Raw genomic sequence first — 14,390 nt, 5'->3', positions numbered from 1 at the left:
TTATATGGAGACCCACAGTGTCTAAATGTTCTTTTCACCTATTATAATAGGGAAGAGTTGTAGGTAAATGAATTCTTGATTTCATAGAACATTTATTTGTCACTTAGAGCTGTACCAGGTGCCAGAACATAACAATGAATAAGAGACAGTTCTCTTGACCTCAAGTTGCTCAGTCTAGAAGGATTGAATGGAGACAAACAAGCGAATGGACACTTAAAATTTAGGATAATAATTAATGTCCTAGAACTATGCACACAGCGGTATGGAAACATAATAAGAGTACCTGCGTAGGTCTGCAGGAGGCAGGTAATGGCTTCACAGGAATATTTGGATTGAGGCTTCTAGAATGAGTCAGGTATATACCCCAGGAGAGGGCATTCCATGAAGGCGAATGACTATGTAAAGGAATGAGCTATAAGAGCGTGGCAAGCTCAGGACCTTCCAGACTCACCATGTAACTGTGCATAGAGCTGGTAAAGGGGCAGACAGTACAGGCTGATCATCAAGGCCAGCCAGAGGCAGGAAGAATCCAGGCAGATCTTTGTCCTCAAGGAGCCCCTGAAGAGTGTTATGCAGGTCAGTGACATGATCACATTTTTGAAGAAGGAATACCACTCTACAGCAAAGGCAAAGGCTGAAGGCGGCAAAGTCAGGAGGCTGCTGTGGCCATGCAAGCAAGATGCAAGTGGGACTGTAATAGGGCAGTGTGGCAGAAGAGATCGGCAAGGGGTAAGAGGTGTGTATGAGACACCTGCTGGACTCCAAGTTCAATTGGATATAGACGACAGGGGAGGTGGATGCCCAGGATTCTGGTATGCACCAGTGTGTGAGTAGATAGGGGTGCCATGTATTGAAACAGTGGACATAGGAAAAGGAGGAGGTTTGAGGGTATTGATTTCAGTTTGTGACTTTTGAGGTGCTAGGACCCAGAAAGTGGATTTCTGGTGAATAGTTGAATATGTTGGTTTGGTGAAGAGGAAGTAGGCTTAGGCACTAGAGATACACAATGGAGAATTATCAGCATGTAGATAGTAGATGAAACCATGAGTAAGGAGATGGAAGAGTAATTGGCCAAAACACAAGAAAGGCAGCTTAGAGCTATGTTGTAAAGGGCTTTGAAACATCTCAGAAAGTTTTGCAAGGTGAGACTGCTTTGGCTAAAGAGACTGTTCAAGTGGGACCTGCATTAGAGCCTCATTCATTAAATAAGCATGAAAGGAACATGTTCTGTGGCTTGACACAGGGGCGAGAGCAGTGAGAAAACAAGCACAGTCTGTCTTTGCCCTTATGCCATTTATCCACTTCAGTAGAGAATCATGTATTTAATTAATTTCCACACTGGTAAGTGCTACAAAAGAAAAGCATAGGGTGATGTAACAGTACAGAATGAGGGGGTGGGAAAGCCGGCACTTGGTCTGTGGAGTCAGAGAAGGCAACCTCAAGGAAGTGACATTTCAGCTAGACTTAAAGGGTGAGTAGACAAGCTCCAAAGAAAGGATAGGGACCGCTCTCCAGAGAAAAGAAGACCTGAAGGATGCCCTCATGGCCTGAGGGAGTTGGGTGCTTGAGGTGACATGGTGACAAGTGACCCCACTACACATAGCACTCCTGAAAGATTCTGCAAGTGCTGTGTAGCTATCACATTTCCCATCTGTAGGTAGACACCTCAAGGACCTGGGTTTGTAAATCCAGGTATGCTCCAAAGAAAAGCACTTAATAGCAGGACATCCTCCAGTGAGCAGCAAACTGCTGTCAAGAGGGGCTCCTTTCCCTAGCAGCCACCTGGCCATGAAGCAGCTCCAAAACACTGTTTCAGAGCCCCTTGCAGGGCATTACTAGACAAGGTGGTGGTTTTGTGCATGATGAAGACAGTGAGAGTTGCCTGAATTTGGACAAGCTATTCAAGCAGAAAAGAGGCAGTAGTTGAGCAGCCAAGAAATCGATGTGTTTGGTCAACACAGGTCACCTGGGAGTGTAACATTTGTGTTCACCAGCAGCAGCAGAATGTGCCTCTTCAGAACTCGGCATGTGAAGGAATTAGCTCGAGTCAAAATCCAACCTTGGCACATATTAGTCCCCATGTGGTTCTTTTGTGAGATACAACAAACCAATTGGGAAAATAACCTTGGAAGGAAACTTGATTGATTTTTCAAAGAAAGTGAGAACTCCTATGAAAATTTATCTTAAATCTATTAAAGCTAACCTCCTAGGCAGCTTGTAAGAGAAACTAGATTGCAATTCCATTTTGCAAAAAGCCTTTAATGTGTTTTCCCACATTTTTGGCCTTTGTTTCAGTTATACCTGTCAGGTTGTTTTATTAGGTGACAAAATAGCTGACCAGCTGCTTTGATTCACTGTTGTTTTTCTCCTATTGATGCTGAGTGCATCTTAATGTTCCTTCCAGCCTCCAAATACATATGTGGAAGTAATAATCTGTTTCATTCAAGCTAATGATTTAAAGATGAAACATAGGTCCTTCCACTCTTTTTGTTAAACAGAACATTAAGAATTTCCAAAATTTAATACCTAGCTTTAGCGCTTATTAACAATGGTTTGTTTTGAGCCTCTGTCTTCTCATCTGTGAAATGGGAATAAATAAACCTGCTTCACTTACTGAAGAGGATGTTTTGGAAGTAAATGAAATAATGCATGAAAGAGTGCTTTATAAACTTTCACACCATTCACATGTTACATGTTAATATTAGTGATTGTCATCACTATGACTAATAAGAAAATTACTCACACTAGGATGCAGTCTTTTTATATCTTCCATGAAAATTATTTATGTATGTGTTCTTCATTACTATTCTCTCAATTTTCACAGCCACACATAAGACCAGCTTCACAGCGACATGGAAAGGGATGTACATCCCCCTCCAGTTTTCCAGAGAGGAAAAGAAAATTGTTTTGTGATTGTTAAACACATTTTAATGTACTTAAAATCAAACATCAAATAGTGGAATATATATCACAGTTTTCCTTTTGTTCAATGACAGTATAAAAATCTAATCTTACATGGAGATGTGTCTTAGTCTGCTCAGGTTGCTGTAACAAAATACCATAGGCTGAATGGCTTAAAGCACAGAAATTTATTGTTCACAATTGTGGAAGCTGGGAAGTCTAAAATCAAGGCACCAGCAGATGACAGCTTGTTCCTGCTAGATGATGCCTTCTGGCCATGTCCTCATATGGTAGAAGGGACAAGCAAGCCTTTTCAGCCTCTTTCAAAGGGCCCTAATCCCATTCATGAGAGTTCGACCCTCATGATCTAATCACCACCTAAAGACCCCACCTCCTAATACTATTGCATTGGAAATTAGGTTTCAACATATGAATTTTGAGGGGTTGCAAACATTCAGACTACAATATGAAGACTGGAAAGTCCAAGATCAATATTCCAGCAGGGTTCAGTTTGTGGTGAGGGCTCTCTTTCTGGCTTGCAGACAGCTACCTTCTATGTGTTCACATGGCAGACAGAGATGGGGATCTTTAGGGTTTCTTCCTCTTTTTTTTTTTTTTTTGGGACAGAGTTTCGCTCTTGTTACCCAGGCTGGAGTGCAATGGCGCGATCTCGGCTCACCGCAACCTCCGCCTCCTGGGTTCAGGCAATTCTCCTGCCTCAGCCTCCTGAGTAGCTGGGATTACAGGCATGCGCCACCATGCCCAGCTAATTTTTTGTATTTTTAGTAGAGACGGGGTTTCACCGTGTTAACCAGGATGGTCTCGATCTCTTGACCTCGTGATCCACCCGTCTCGGCCTCCCAAAGTGCTGGGATTACAGACTTGAGCCACCTCGCCCAGCCCTGGTTTCTTCCTCTTTTATAGGGACATTAGTTCTGTCACATCAGGACCCTTATGATCTCATTTAACCTTAGTAACAACACATGGGTGGTTAGAGCATTAACATATGAATTTTAAGAGTGACATAGCTCAGTCTATAGAAAGATGGAAAAAGAAGATAATGAATATTAAAAGAATTTGGGTAGGATAGCATTATCCATGCATTAGAAGAACTGTCCATGGTTAATGTGTGATCACAGTTATACTGTATTTTGTGTCTGGTAGGGGGACATAGTTTAAATCTACTGAATGTATATAAGCTCACCTATTTCATAAAGGGAATTCTATTTCTTCTCCCTCTTCACTCCATACCGCAATGGGCCCTGGCTATGGTCTGAATGTTTGCGTCCTCCAAAAATTCACAGGTTCAAACTGAATCCCTAAGATGATCATATTAGAAGGTAAGACCTTTCGGAGGTCATTAGGTCATAAGGGCTCCACCCTCATAAACTGGATTAGTGCCCTTATAAAAGGAACCTCAAAGAACTAGCTAACCCCTTCTACCATGTGAAGACACAGCTAGAAGACACTGTCTATGAGGAACAGGCCCTCACCTGACACAAACCGGTGCCTTGACCTTGGGATTCCCATCCTCCAGAACTGTGAGAAATAAATTTCTGTTTTTTAAAAGCTACCTAGACTATGATAATTTGATATAACAGCCTAAGGGTCTAAGACAGCCCTGATTCCCTACTATGCTTTAAGCAATGATTTCCGCTACTGGATTTGGAACATTCCCCCTATTTTTATGGATAAACTATGCAAACTTATACAGTTGTTATTAACTACAGGAATAAGAAAATTTGAGATGTTCTAGTGTACAGAATTGACCTTTGTCAGGTGGGCATGTGTAGGAATAGCAGGAATAATTTTTCTCCATTCTTACCACATCATACTCTCCTTTTTAGGTGACTGTGACAGATGGTGGTCCTTCTCCAAAACAGTCAACCATTTGGGTGGTGGTTCAGGTTCTGGATGAAAATGACAACAAGCCCCAGTTCCCGGAGAAGGTCTACCAGATCAAGCTGCCGGAACGTGACCGAAAGAAGAGAGGAGAACCGATTTACAGGGCTTTTGCATTTGATAGAGATGAGGGCCCCAACGCAGAAATCTCCTACAGTATTGTGGATGGGAATGATGACGGAAAGTTCTTTATTGACCCTAAAACTGGGATGGTTTCTTCTAGAAAGCAGTTTACAGCAGGGAGTTATGACATCCTAACGGTAAGATCTTCCAAACTCCAGCAGCACGGCGGATGGGGGGACGTGGTTATGTTCTTATTCAAGTATACTCCTTTGAGCAATAAATCTTGAGAGTAAAAAGTGAAGCCACATAGCTGTGGACGGGTTCTTTCTGGGAGGCGAGTGCAGGTGAGAACGCTTGCCTGTTTCATTGATGTTCTCAATAAGGAGACAGTTTCCTTTGGTCGTGTCCTGTCAGCGTTTCCCCGCACTCCCAGGCGACAGGCTGTTTCACCACATTCTCAGCCACTCTTCCTGCAGCTCTAAATCATCCTCAAAGCACTGAACATAGATGTAAAGTAAAGGCAGGGGAACAGCAGGGCAGCACATCCTACCCACCACCAAACATGTCTCTCAACATGTCGCTGAGACTTCCCGTTGAAAACATTTGAAATTATCACCGATGTGATAGAGCATGGATGTAGCTGTGTAAATTGTGAGACACAAATCACAGTGATATTTATTCTGTTAGAACTGAAAAAAACTCAAATATAAAGCGACTGAATTTTTCATTGAATTAGAAAAGTAAAAACAAGTATGAGCACCATCTCATATAGAAACTTGAAGCTCTCATCTCTACAGTGCCAGTGTGCTCCCCCAACCCCAACCATTTAGCCAAGAAGCGCCTATTCTAGAAAGGCAGTTGGTGTCTTACAAGCAATGAGCATGGTCCAGGGTCCCAACAGTTATCAAAAGCCGGCATCATCCACCACCCTTTTCTTTGTCTTTATCCTTCTCTGCTAGGTTAGTCCTTTATTATTTGAAAGGATGGCCTGAGTCCCTTGATTTATCCTTTCTTTCCTGTGGTCTAGACATGGGTTCTTTGCTGTGCTCAGTAACATATCCAGAATAGTAGGAAGAGAAAAAAAAAAAAGATTAGTAAAACACGAGCTCTGTTTCTAGTTAGAAGCTCTGATGTGCTGTGTGCCATTGCAGCTGTGTGAGACTGCAGTTTGGGAATCTTTGAGGACTGGAGATAAATTTGAGTAGATACTATTGGTGTCCTGCCCAGATCCCCTTCTCAGACTGGTTTATCTGTCCCTCTGCTGCTGCAAGCATTGGCTGTCAATGACTCACAGCTGCCCACTTCTCCAGAGAATCACCCTTGGATGATTCTTGGTGAAAGAGAGTCTATTCCCAGCTTAGAGTCTCGCAGCCCACAGCCACTGACTGACACACCCAGATACAAACGTCCAATCCCCTTGCCTCAAGGTGGATTCAACTCTGGTGCAATGAATGGTTCAGAGCTCCCCACGGGATCCCTCCGGTTAGTCAGGACCACATCCTGGTTTAACTCCTACCCCACCCACCCTGATCTCTATTCCCTTTCTCCTGAAAGCACTTTCCCCTAAAAAATAATATGTTCTCAAATGCCTGTCTTAGCTCCTGGGGAAGCTGGTCTAAGACATGTATCTTCAAGGATTCTCATCCCACAGGAATATTCTGGGGCAAAGCAGTCATCCATGAACACATAGCATGAGGGTGCTATGCATTGTCACTGTTTTTAAAGGCTATAACAGTTTTGTGCCCATAAATGTTATTTTTTAATGTAATACTTGGAATTCCTTTTAAAAATTTATTTTTGTTTTTGTTTCATTTTGGCTTTTGCTTTTTGGAGCTTTTGACGCTTCCATTTGAGTCCAGGACACCACAGGTGTTCACCCTGCTCAAGTGGGCAGGGAGACTTGCTTTCACAACCCTTATATCAGCTGATTATGACCACAGAGAAGAGTCATTAGCACTGTCCTCCCTTCCACGCTGCCTCCAGGGATTGCGCTGCCCAGAAAGTTCTCTGTGACCTTTCTGCAGGTGGTAAAGCTGAAGGACCTCAAGGCAGTTAGCTCCAGCCTGCTCCCTTTCTCAACCCACTCCATCATGGTTCTGGTATCCTGTGCTGCTAACAATCACATAGCGCAGAAGGAAGGAGCTGCTAAACACAACCCCCACACACACATACACAACCACACACTGCAAAACACAACCCCCACACACATACACAACCACACACTGCAAAACACAACCCCCACACACACATACACAACCACACACTGCAAAACACAACCGCCACATACACATACACAACCACACACTGCAAAACACAACCCACACACACATATACAACCACACGCTGCAAAACACAACCCCCCACACACATACACACACACTTCTACACATATCATTCACACATATGTAAGGTTTCACAGTGCACTTTCCTCCCTTTCATATGTCACTATCAGAGGCGAGGTTCAGGATTATGCTATCAGGAATCAAATTAGCTATTTCTATTCACGTAACTACTATTCAGGCCCACAAATCACCACAAACTGTAAGTACAGCATTTCTCTTCCAAGGTCTCCATATCTGCTAAGTTGACTGTGGTTCAGACAGCCTCTGGCAAACATGGTGCAAGCCTTCCACATGACTGGGTTGTTCCCCTCCGTTCCCAAGTCTTTTCTCCCCAGGTCTCCACTCCCTTCTTCCCCTTGCTGACACTGTGTTGAAGATGAACTCTTGGCCCAGCAACATGAGTAACAGATCCAAACTCCACAGCAATCAGAGGTCTGAGACATCTTTCTGTTCTCTCCCTGTGTGAGTAGATAAAGGCAGTGGACAATGGGCGCCCACAGAAATCCTCCACGGCCCGCCTCCACATTGAATGGATTAAGAAACCACCCCCTTCACCTATACCATTGACCTTCGATGAGCCGTTTTATAACTTCACGGTCATGGAAAGTGATAGAGTGACTGAAATTGTAGGGGTGGTGTCTGTGCAGCCAGCCAACACCCCTCTGTGGTTTGACATAGTTGGTAAGTTCGAGTCTTACAGAGCAGTATCGTGCAATGTGATAATTGAATGAAGCAACTAGAAAAAAAAAAAAAAGAAAGAAAAGAAAGGAAAAACTAACAATTAGTGCCAAGATTAAAAGATATGTAGTGCTGGAATGCAAAAGAGCCAGTAAAATGAATAATCGACCTGTGCTTTCGTTCTGACTCTGTAGCTAAGCTGAACAGAAAGTGCTCTCTGGCTGGATTTTCCATAGTACGTTATTTACTGCGATCTTAATGTCTTTCTGTGTGTCATTTAAATTCTATTGTCACATTTGGCTAATCTCATTTCTAAATGTATTGATGGTACTAGACTTGCTGTCCTTCATTTCTCTCTTTTTCTTCACCTTTTTTCTGCATTCTGTTCTTTTTTTTTTCTGCTCCCGACTGCCCTGCTTCAAGGTGGCAAGCATGCTCGAGAGATGTTCTATATTCTACAGACAGCTTGTGGGCAGAACTGTTCAACAGAAGGTACCCTTAGTGCAAACACATTTGCTAAAATACAGCTATCCAATCTGCCTTTTACGGGTTTTTTTTTTTTTTTTGAAGCAAATTGAATTACATCTTTCATAACTGCCTCTGACAGGCTGAAGTGCAGCCCACAGATTTCATATATGCCTCTAACAGCTATTGCATTACTCGTATCCAATGACTTCTTTTGTTTGAGGTGCGATGGGGTTTGGATTTTGGGGGGGTTGTTTTGATTTTTGTTTCTTTGCCTTTGAGGTATGTGGGCTTGTTGTTGTTTTGTTTTTAATCTTTTTGTAGGTTGGTTTATTTCACTGGGCCTTTTCCAATTGAAAAAGAAATTAAAATGTATTCCAGCCCCTCTGTTTTGCAGCAGTAGTACCATTCATACACCAAAAGCCCTATCAGGATAGTCCCCTGGCTGCCATCCACAAGAGGAAGGGCAGGAAATGGAACCTAGATATATAGCCAGTCAGCCTCCCCCCGCAAGCTGCATAGGGGAAGCAGATGGAAGCATGTGGGATAGACCCTAGGAGCCAACCTTTAAATTCCTTGAAAGAAAGCAAGCAAGCACGCCAGGCTGCAAAAGGAAAGGGCAAAACAGCACTACAGCCCTTGACAAACCAGCAGGGAGAGGCAATGGAGAGGAAATGAGTGCTGAGGACCAGGAAACAAAGCAGGCTGTTGCTAAAACAGAGAGGAGAGTGTGTGTCACCAGGTCGGACACTGAGGTGAGCTAAAGCTGACTTCCCACGCTTCTCTGTGGGAGGCAGGGGATCCAGGAGAGAGTCGGTCTGGGGGAATCATTTCCTTCCACATGTCACTGCCTGGATAGGATAGGCAGGAACCTGCGTCTCCCCTCAAGAATGGCTGTGCTTGGGAGAAGCATTTAGAAAGTTCCACAATGGTTTTAACAAGGCACAGAAAAAAAATGTTCCATGGCCCGCAGTCAAACCTCCGTAGAGAGTCCTCTGAACTTCCAAAAAGCAAAGCGCTCTTTTCTCCATGTTCCATTTGATGAAATAGTGGTGAAATATGTTTGTTTTACTTATTTGGTATTAATAGCATGCCATCTGTACATGGCCATCCTCACACCAAGCTTTCGCTTCCTTCTTCATTCCCACTCAACATATTTGAAATGGAACTCCTTCTGATCCATGAAAGGTGTCTTTACTTATCTTCCCAGTAATTTCCAGCTCATTAAGATATTATCAAATGCAATCTCTTCTTTCTTGGCACAACAAAGTGTTACACTTAGTCGTGGTCTGGTTGTCTGTGCAGTCACCTCTAATGATTCCTTCCCTTCTACCTCCAGTAAGAGTCACAGAAAGTGCAATTCGGTTCTAACACGTGTTTCTAGTGCCAGGTCTCCAGAAATAAGTGCAATAATGATTTCTAGCCCGGCACAGTGGCTCACACCTGTAATCTCAGCACTTTGGGAGGCTGAGTTGGGCGGATTGCTTGAGTTAAGAAGTTTGAGACTAGCCTGGCCAACATGGCAAAACCCTGTCTCTACTAAAAATACAAAAATTAGCAGGGCATGGTGGCAGGCACCTGTAATCCCAGCTACTAGGGAGGCTGAGGCAGGAGAATTGCTTGAACCCGAGAGGTGGATGTCGCAGTGAGCTGAGATTGTGCCATTGTACTCCAGCCTGAGCAACAGAGCCAGACTGTCTCAAAAAAAAAAGCGAGTTATTTTACATAGCCTAAAGGAGAGGGCAGTAGAAACCGAATAGGCAGTAGAATGTCTGATGTGCTGTCCTGAGATGAGATGAGTTGCTCCTTCTCATCAGCCACTGTTTTTTCTCCCTCCTCCTTGGACGCTCCAGTTTGCAAGTACCTCTACAACTTGGCAGTGCCACATCTCTCCCTGGCATGATCCATGCACGCAACCTGCTGACCCGTAGCACATCCCATCTACCACCCATGTTCCCTGGAATGCCCTTACTTATACTCTGCTTTTGAAATCCTACTGGCATGCCTTCCTATAATGGTTAGTCTCACCAAATGCCTGACCCCAGTTATCCAGGTCAGGCTTGCAACCTTCAGCATTCCTGCATGTGTGTGTGTGACTCTCTGTAGGTAAGCATGCCTAGCAGTACTGCATGTAACCTGATTTGCAAGTTTTTCCTGTCAGCAGGATGAGTGCTGCTGTATATTTTCATTTGTGTTTATCCTGTCTCCACTCTTAACCCCTAAGGTTAAGGCCCATGTGTCCTCATTCCTTCCTCCTGCCAATACCTCTGTTGCTACCAACCCAGGATGAGTGGAATACACTATGGTGACTGATGGAGATACCCCAGGCAGCCACCATGCTAACCCTACGATGCCTCCTGGAACCCACTGAGAGTCAGTGTGACCTTCCACTGTGCTGCCAGCCATGGCAACCTACGCACCTTTGACAAAATAGAAATATCATTGGTCCAAAAAGAAAGAGGTCGTTTACAAATGAGAGTCCTCCCTGGAAGGAATCCCTTTAAACTACCTTAAATATAGACCCAGGATCTATCATCAAGAACATGGCATCAGTTTTTGTGTTTCTTCATCGGTGTATTTCTAAATGCTGCACTCTTCCTAGAGATTCCCCTCAGTTTCAATGCATTTGTAGGTCTCTGAATGAGGACCTACAGGGTTGTCCCTCTGGTCTGGAGCTTCCATCACAGAGTTTTCACTATAAATCTAGTCACATCTAGCCAAGCTTCTTTTCCAAATTGAATTTACTGGGCCAGATGCCCAAACAGAACATGATTTTATTTCCATCCTCACATCCAGCCAACAACATCTTGAAACACCAAATCTTTATTTCACCGCAAAAGTAAAATCCTTTTCCCAGGTGCTGGTTGCCTCAGAATCGATACAGTCCGGATTCCACCAAATCCTCCTTTTGAAAATCTTTCTAATCCATCAGAGTCATTTTTTTCTCAGTCTGCTGACAACATCTTTCCCCTTCTCTAAATACCTATTGTTTCCTTTATCATATTCAGATGTTTTATTCTGCTCTCAGGATTTCTTGCTTATTTATCTTTGGCCATGGAAACTCTCATCCCTTTGTTCCCTTTCTCCTTACCTAAGCATCTTTTTTTGGCCAAGCTAACATACAGGGGAAAGAGCGAAGAATGTGCCTCAATGCTTAAGAAACATAGCAGTGAACGCCTGGAATAGGCGCCAGATATGTAATGTCGGCATGGATCTGAAGTGACGTCTCAAGTTTAAGTATGGGCCTTGCCTGGGCAAATACTCTGTGACTCTTCCAACTGGAGTGAGATTTGGTTCCATTATAGACAGTGCTTTCACACACCTAAAGAGACCCTGAGTTACAGAAAACACATCGTCTTGGCATTGCACTGATAGCTTGCAAATGCTATAACTAATAAATTCTCATTAAGTGAGCAGAAATAGTGTTTTAGCATGCTTTTCCCCTGAGAGTAAAGTCTCCTCATTTCTGCAATTCCAAATCTACCTAGTTCTTGTTTAACTGCATTTCTTTGCCTCCCACCATGATAGGAATTCACAAACACTGGGTGGTGAGCAAGATTTCGTTTCCAAGCCTAGACCCTCACGTCGAGGATCTGTCACACACTTTCTTGTGCCTCCAAGGAGACCACTGCTTGCAATGTTATGCAGTGAGACTTTTCAGCTTCCAGAAACAGAAGCCCTACTTGTAACTGAGTTAAGAAAGCTGTAATTAAAAGGAAACATAATAAAGTTCAGCTGTTCTGTGTTTAAACAGCCCAACGCACAGCATGTTCCTTCTCTGTGTTAAAAGGGAAAGAAAGTGAAGGGAACACAAATAACCCATAATCCTTTGTGGCTTTATCACATATCTTCACACTTCTCAGGGGACTATGATTTCAACTCCACAGCTCCTTGATTTACAGACTCACTAGTGTGCATGCAATCTGGTTCACCGTGCAGTCCCTGTATCTTTATTCTGTTGGCAAATATTTGAATAGAGAAGGCCACCTTTATTACACACTTCAGACAGTTCCTCTTTATCTGCAGATGGATGGGGGATGTTGTAAACCATTTTTTTACCTTTTCACCTGACTTAGGCTAGAAAAATAATTTTCTTTGTAAATGGTAAGCATCTGCTAAAGTATCTTTCTTTATCTCGCTTACTGTAAGGCTACGCTTTAAAAATGATTCTCTGCTGGTGAGTGCTAGCACATAGGTCCAACTCTAGCTGAAGTGTCTGTGTCGCAGATACAGGAAGGCCGCCTTGGTCCTTCAGTTGTCATAGGTTCCTTCAAACTTTGGGCTCCAGGCTAACGCTATGTCATAAGCTTATGCCTGTCTTTCTTGAACTTTGTCCCCAGTGGAGCCATCACTTACTTAGAGATGAATCAGGTAGGCCAGTTGAAGTCTCTGGTAGCACTAGCAGCAGCCTTGTTCTTCATCTAGAGCTTGGGCACCTCTGGGTCTTCCCTAACCAGGTGGCCGTATTTCTCTAACAAAAGACTCTTACCCAGTGCTATGGAGAAAAAGCACATTCATGCATCACTTCTATACAGCTGCTCCTGCATCAGGGTGTCCCTTGCTCCAAGTCATTCAACATCAAACACTTCATTTCCCCTCTTCTGTCCTTTTTCCCTAATTTGATCCCAAATAAGCCTCTCATTTTTCCATAGCAACAGTCTAATCCATAGGAGCACATCTGAAGAAACTTCAGGAAAATAGGAAGCCTAGAAATACTTAATGTACTATTAATAGTTTTAAGAAAAATGAACTTAAACTCCATTCTAGAAAGGATTTTCCTTCTGTTTCCTGACCTCCACCTGGTATCTCCTGTCTTCCAAGTAAATATCCTTTTCAGCCAGGTACCGTGCTTGCTTTCATTTCAAGGCAGAAAATTACAGAAAAACAGTAATTGGTGTTTAGCATTTTCAAGATCAAACCGTAACCAGTGTTTAGCATTCTTTCTTAAGCTCAGTGTACATGCTGAACCTGAATGAACGGCTTGTGCACAACTCCCTAAATTCATTGAGATTCGGCAGCTCCGTGTTCTGGAAGCTGCTCATATAACACCTCCTTTTTGGTGACAACTAGATGTGGGCTGGTATTTTTACAGTTACACGTGGAGTGGAATAGAGTTGTATGCTAGAGGAGGGACCTGGAAGCTTCTCTAAAAGGGAAGCTGTGTGATTCTCACCATTGGATCTCTTTATGGAGGGACAGAGCTGCTTCATACACTTCTATAAAGAAAAACTAGACAGAATTATGGCCCGGTGCTCCAGTGCCCAGCACATTTAAGCAGTAGCTGCTGGCTCAAAATATTTCCATTTATATCCCATTTTTAAACCTTTTAGGACATTCCTACTTGGGATGTTTAACTTCAGAATCCAACAGAAATCCAGTGTGCCTCTTCTACTCTTTGTTTACTCTATTACACCTGTCTTGACCGAAAATGGTCAAAGAGAAATGTCCCTGATGTGAATTATCTGTTATGTGGGCTGTTCACAACCTCGCTTTTAACCATCTCTGCCGCACACCCCTGCAGCAACGCTCAGGCTGTGACTTTTCTAATTTCCCACTTTGTTGAAACTCAGACCAGCTCTGCGGTGTCCTCCCTCCTCCCCACCTTTTGTTGAGCCTAACGCTGCTGCACCGAACACACTCTGGCTTTGCATGTTCTGTTACTGGCTCTGAGGAAGCACACCTTGTTTAAACGGAATGCCACTAGAGAAAATGGACTCCTAGCATTTGATATTCTCACCCTGGACAATTTGGATGTGGTTTCCTGTGAAAATGAAATCACTTACAGGCTAAAAGGGGGCCTGAAAAATGAGACCTGGGGGTGAGAGATGGAGTCATTTATGAAATGGGATGCTTAAGTAGTAGGTTATTAAATTGTGTGAGGGTTGATGGTAAACTGCGGGTCTAGATTCTGTGTCCCTTGTCAGAAATTCATTTTAAAATTCAGGGAAGATTTTGTTGAACATTACGTCTTGGTTGAACTAGGCACAAATATCTGGAAAATTAGTGTCTGAGTCTGCTAGCTGTATTGGTAGACTGAGA

General features: G+C 43.3%; 1 protein-coding gene across 4 annotated transcripts in view; it reads left to right on the top strand.

Moving 5' to 3' along the window:
• FAT3 (FAT atypical cadherin 3) overlaps window positions 1-14,390 on the top strand; it is a 662,573-nt gene that overhangs the window by 525,068 nt on the left and 123,115 nt on the right. For 2 of the 4 annotated variants that reach the window (XM_032295796.1, XM_032295794.1), the window contains exons 5-7: window positions 4,749-5,063; window positions 7,679-7,889; window positions 8,310-8,378. In XM_032295796.1, the coding sequence (XP_032151687.1) occupies window positions 4,749-5,063; window positions 7,679-7,889; window positions 8,310-8,378 (595 nt within the window). The remainder of the gene's footprint in view (window positions 1-4,748; window positions 5,064-7,678; window positions 7,890-8,309; window positions 8,379-14,390) is intronic. The other 2 variants (XM_032295797.1, XM_032295795.1) reach the window with 1 other exon arrangement.

This window comes from Sapajus apella, unplaced genomic scaffold (assembly GCF_009761245.1).
Source record: "Sapajus apella isolate SASKATOON/1434 unplaced genomic scaffold, GSC_monkey_1.0 scaffold34, whole genome shotgun sequence".
NCBI lineage: Eukaryota > Metazoa > Chordata > Mammalia > Primates > Cebidae > Sapajus > Sapajus apella.
The sequence above is the reverse complement of the archived record's forward strand: the minus strand, read 5'-3'. Positions and strand labels throughout refer to the sequence as shown.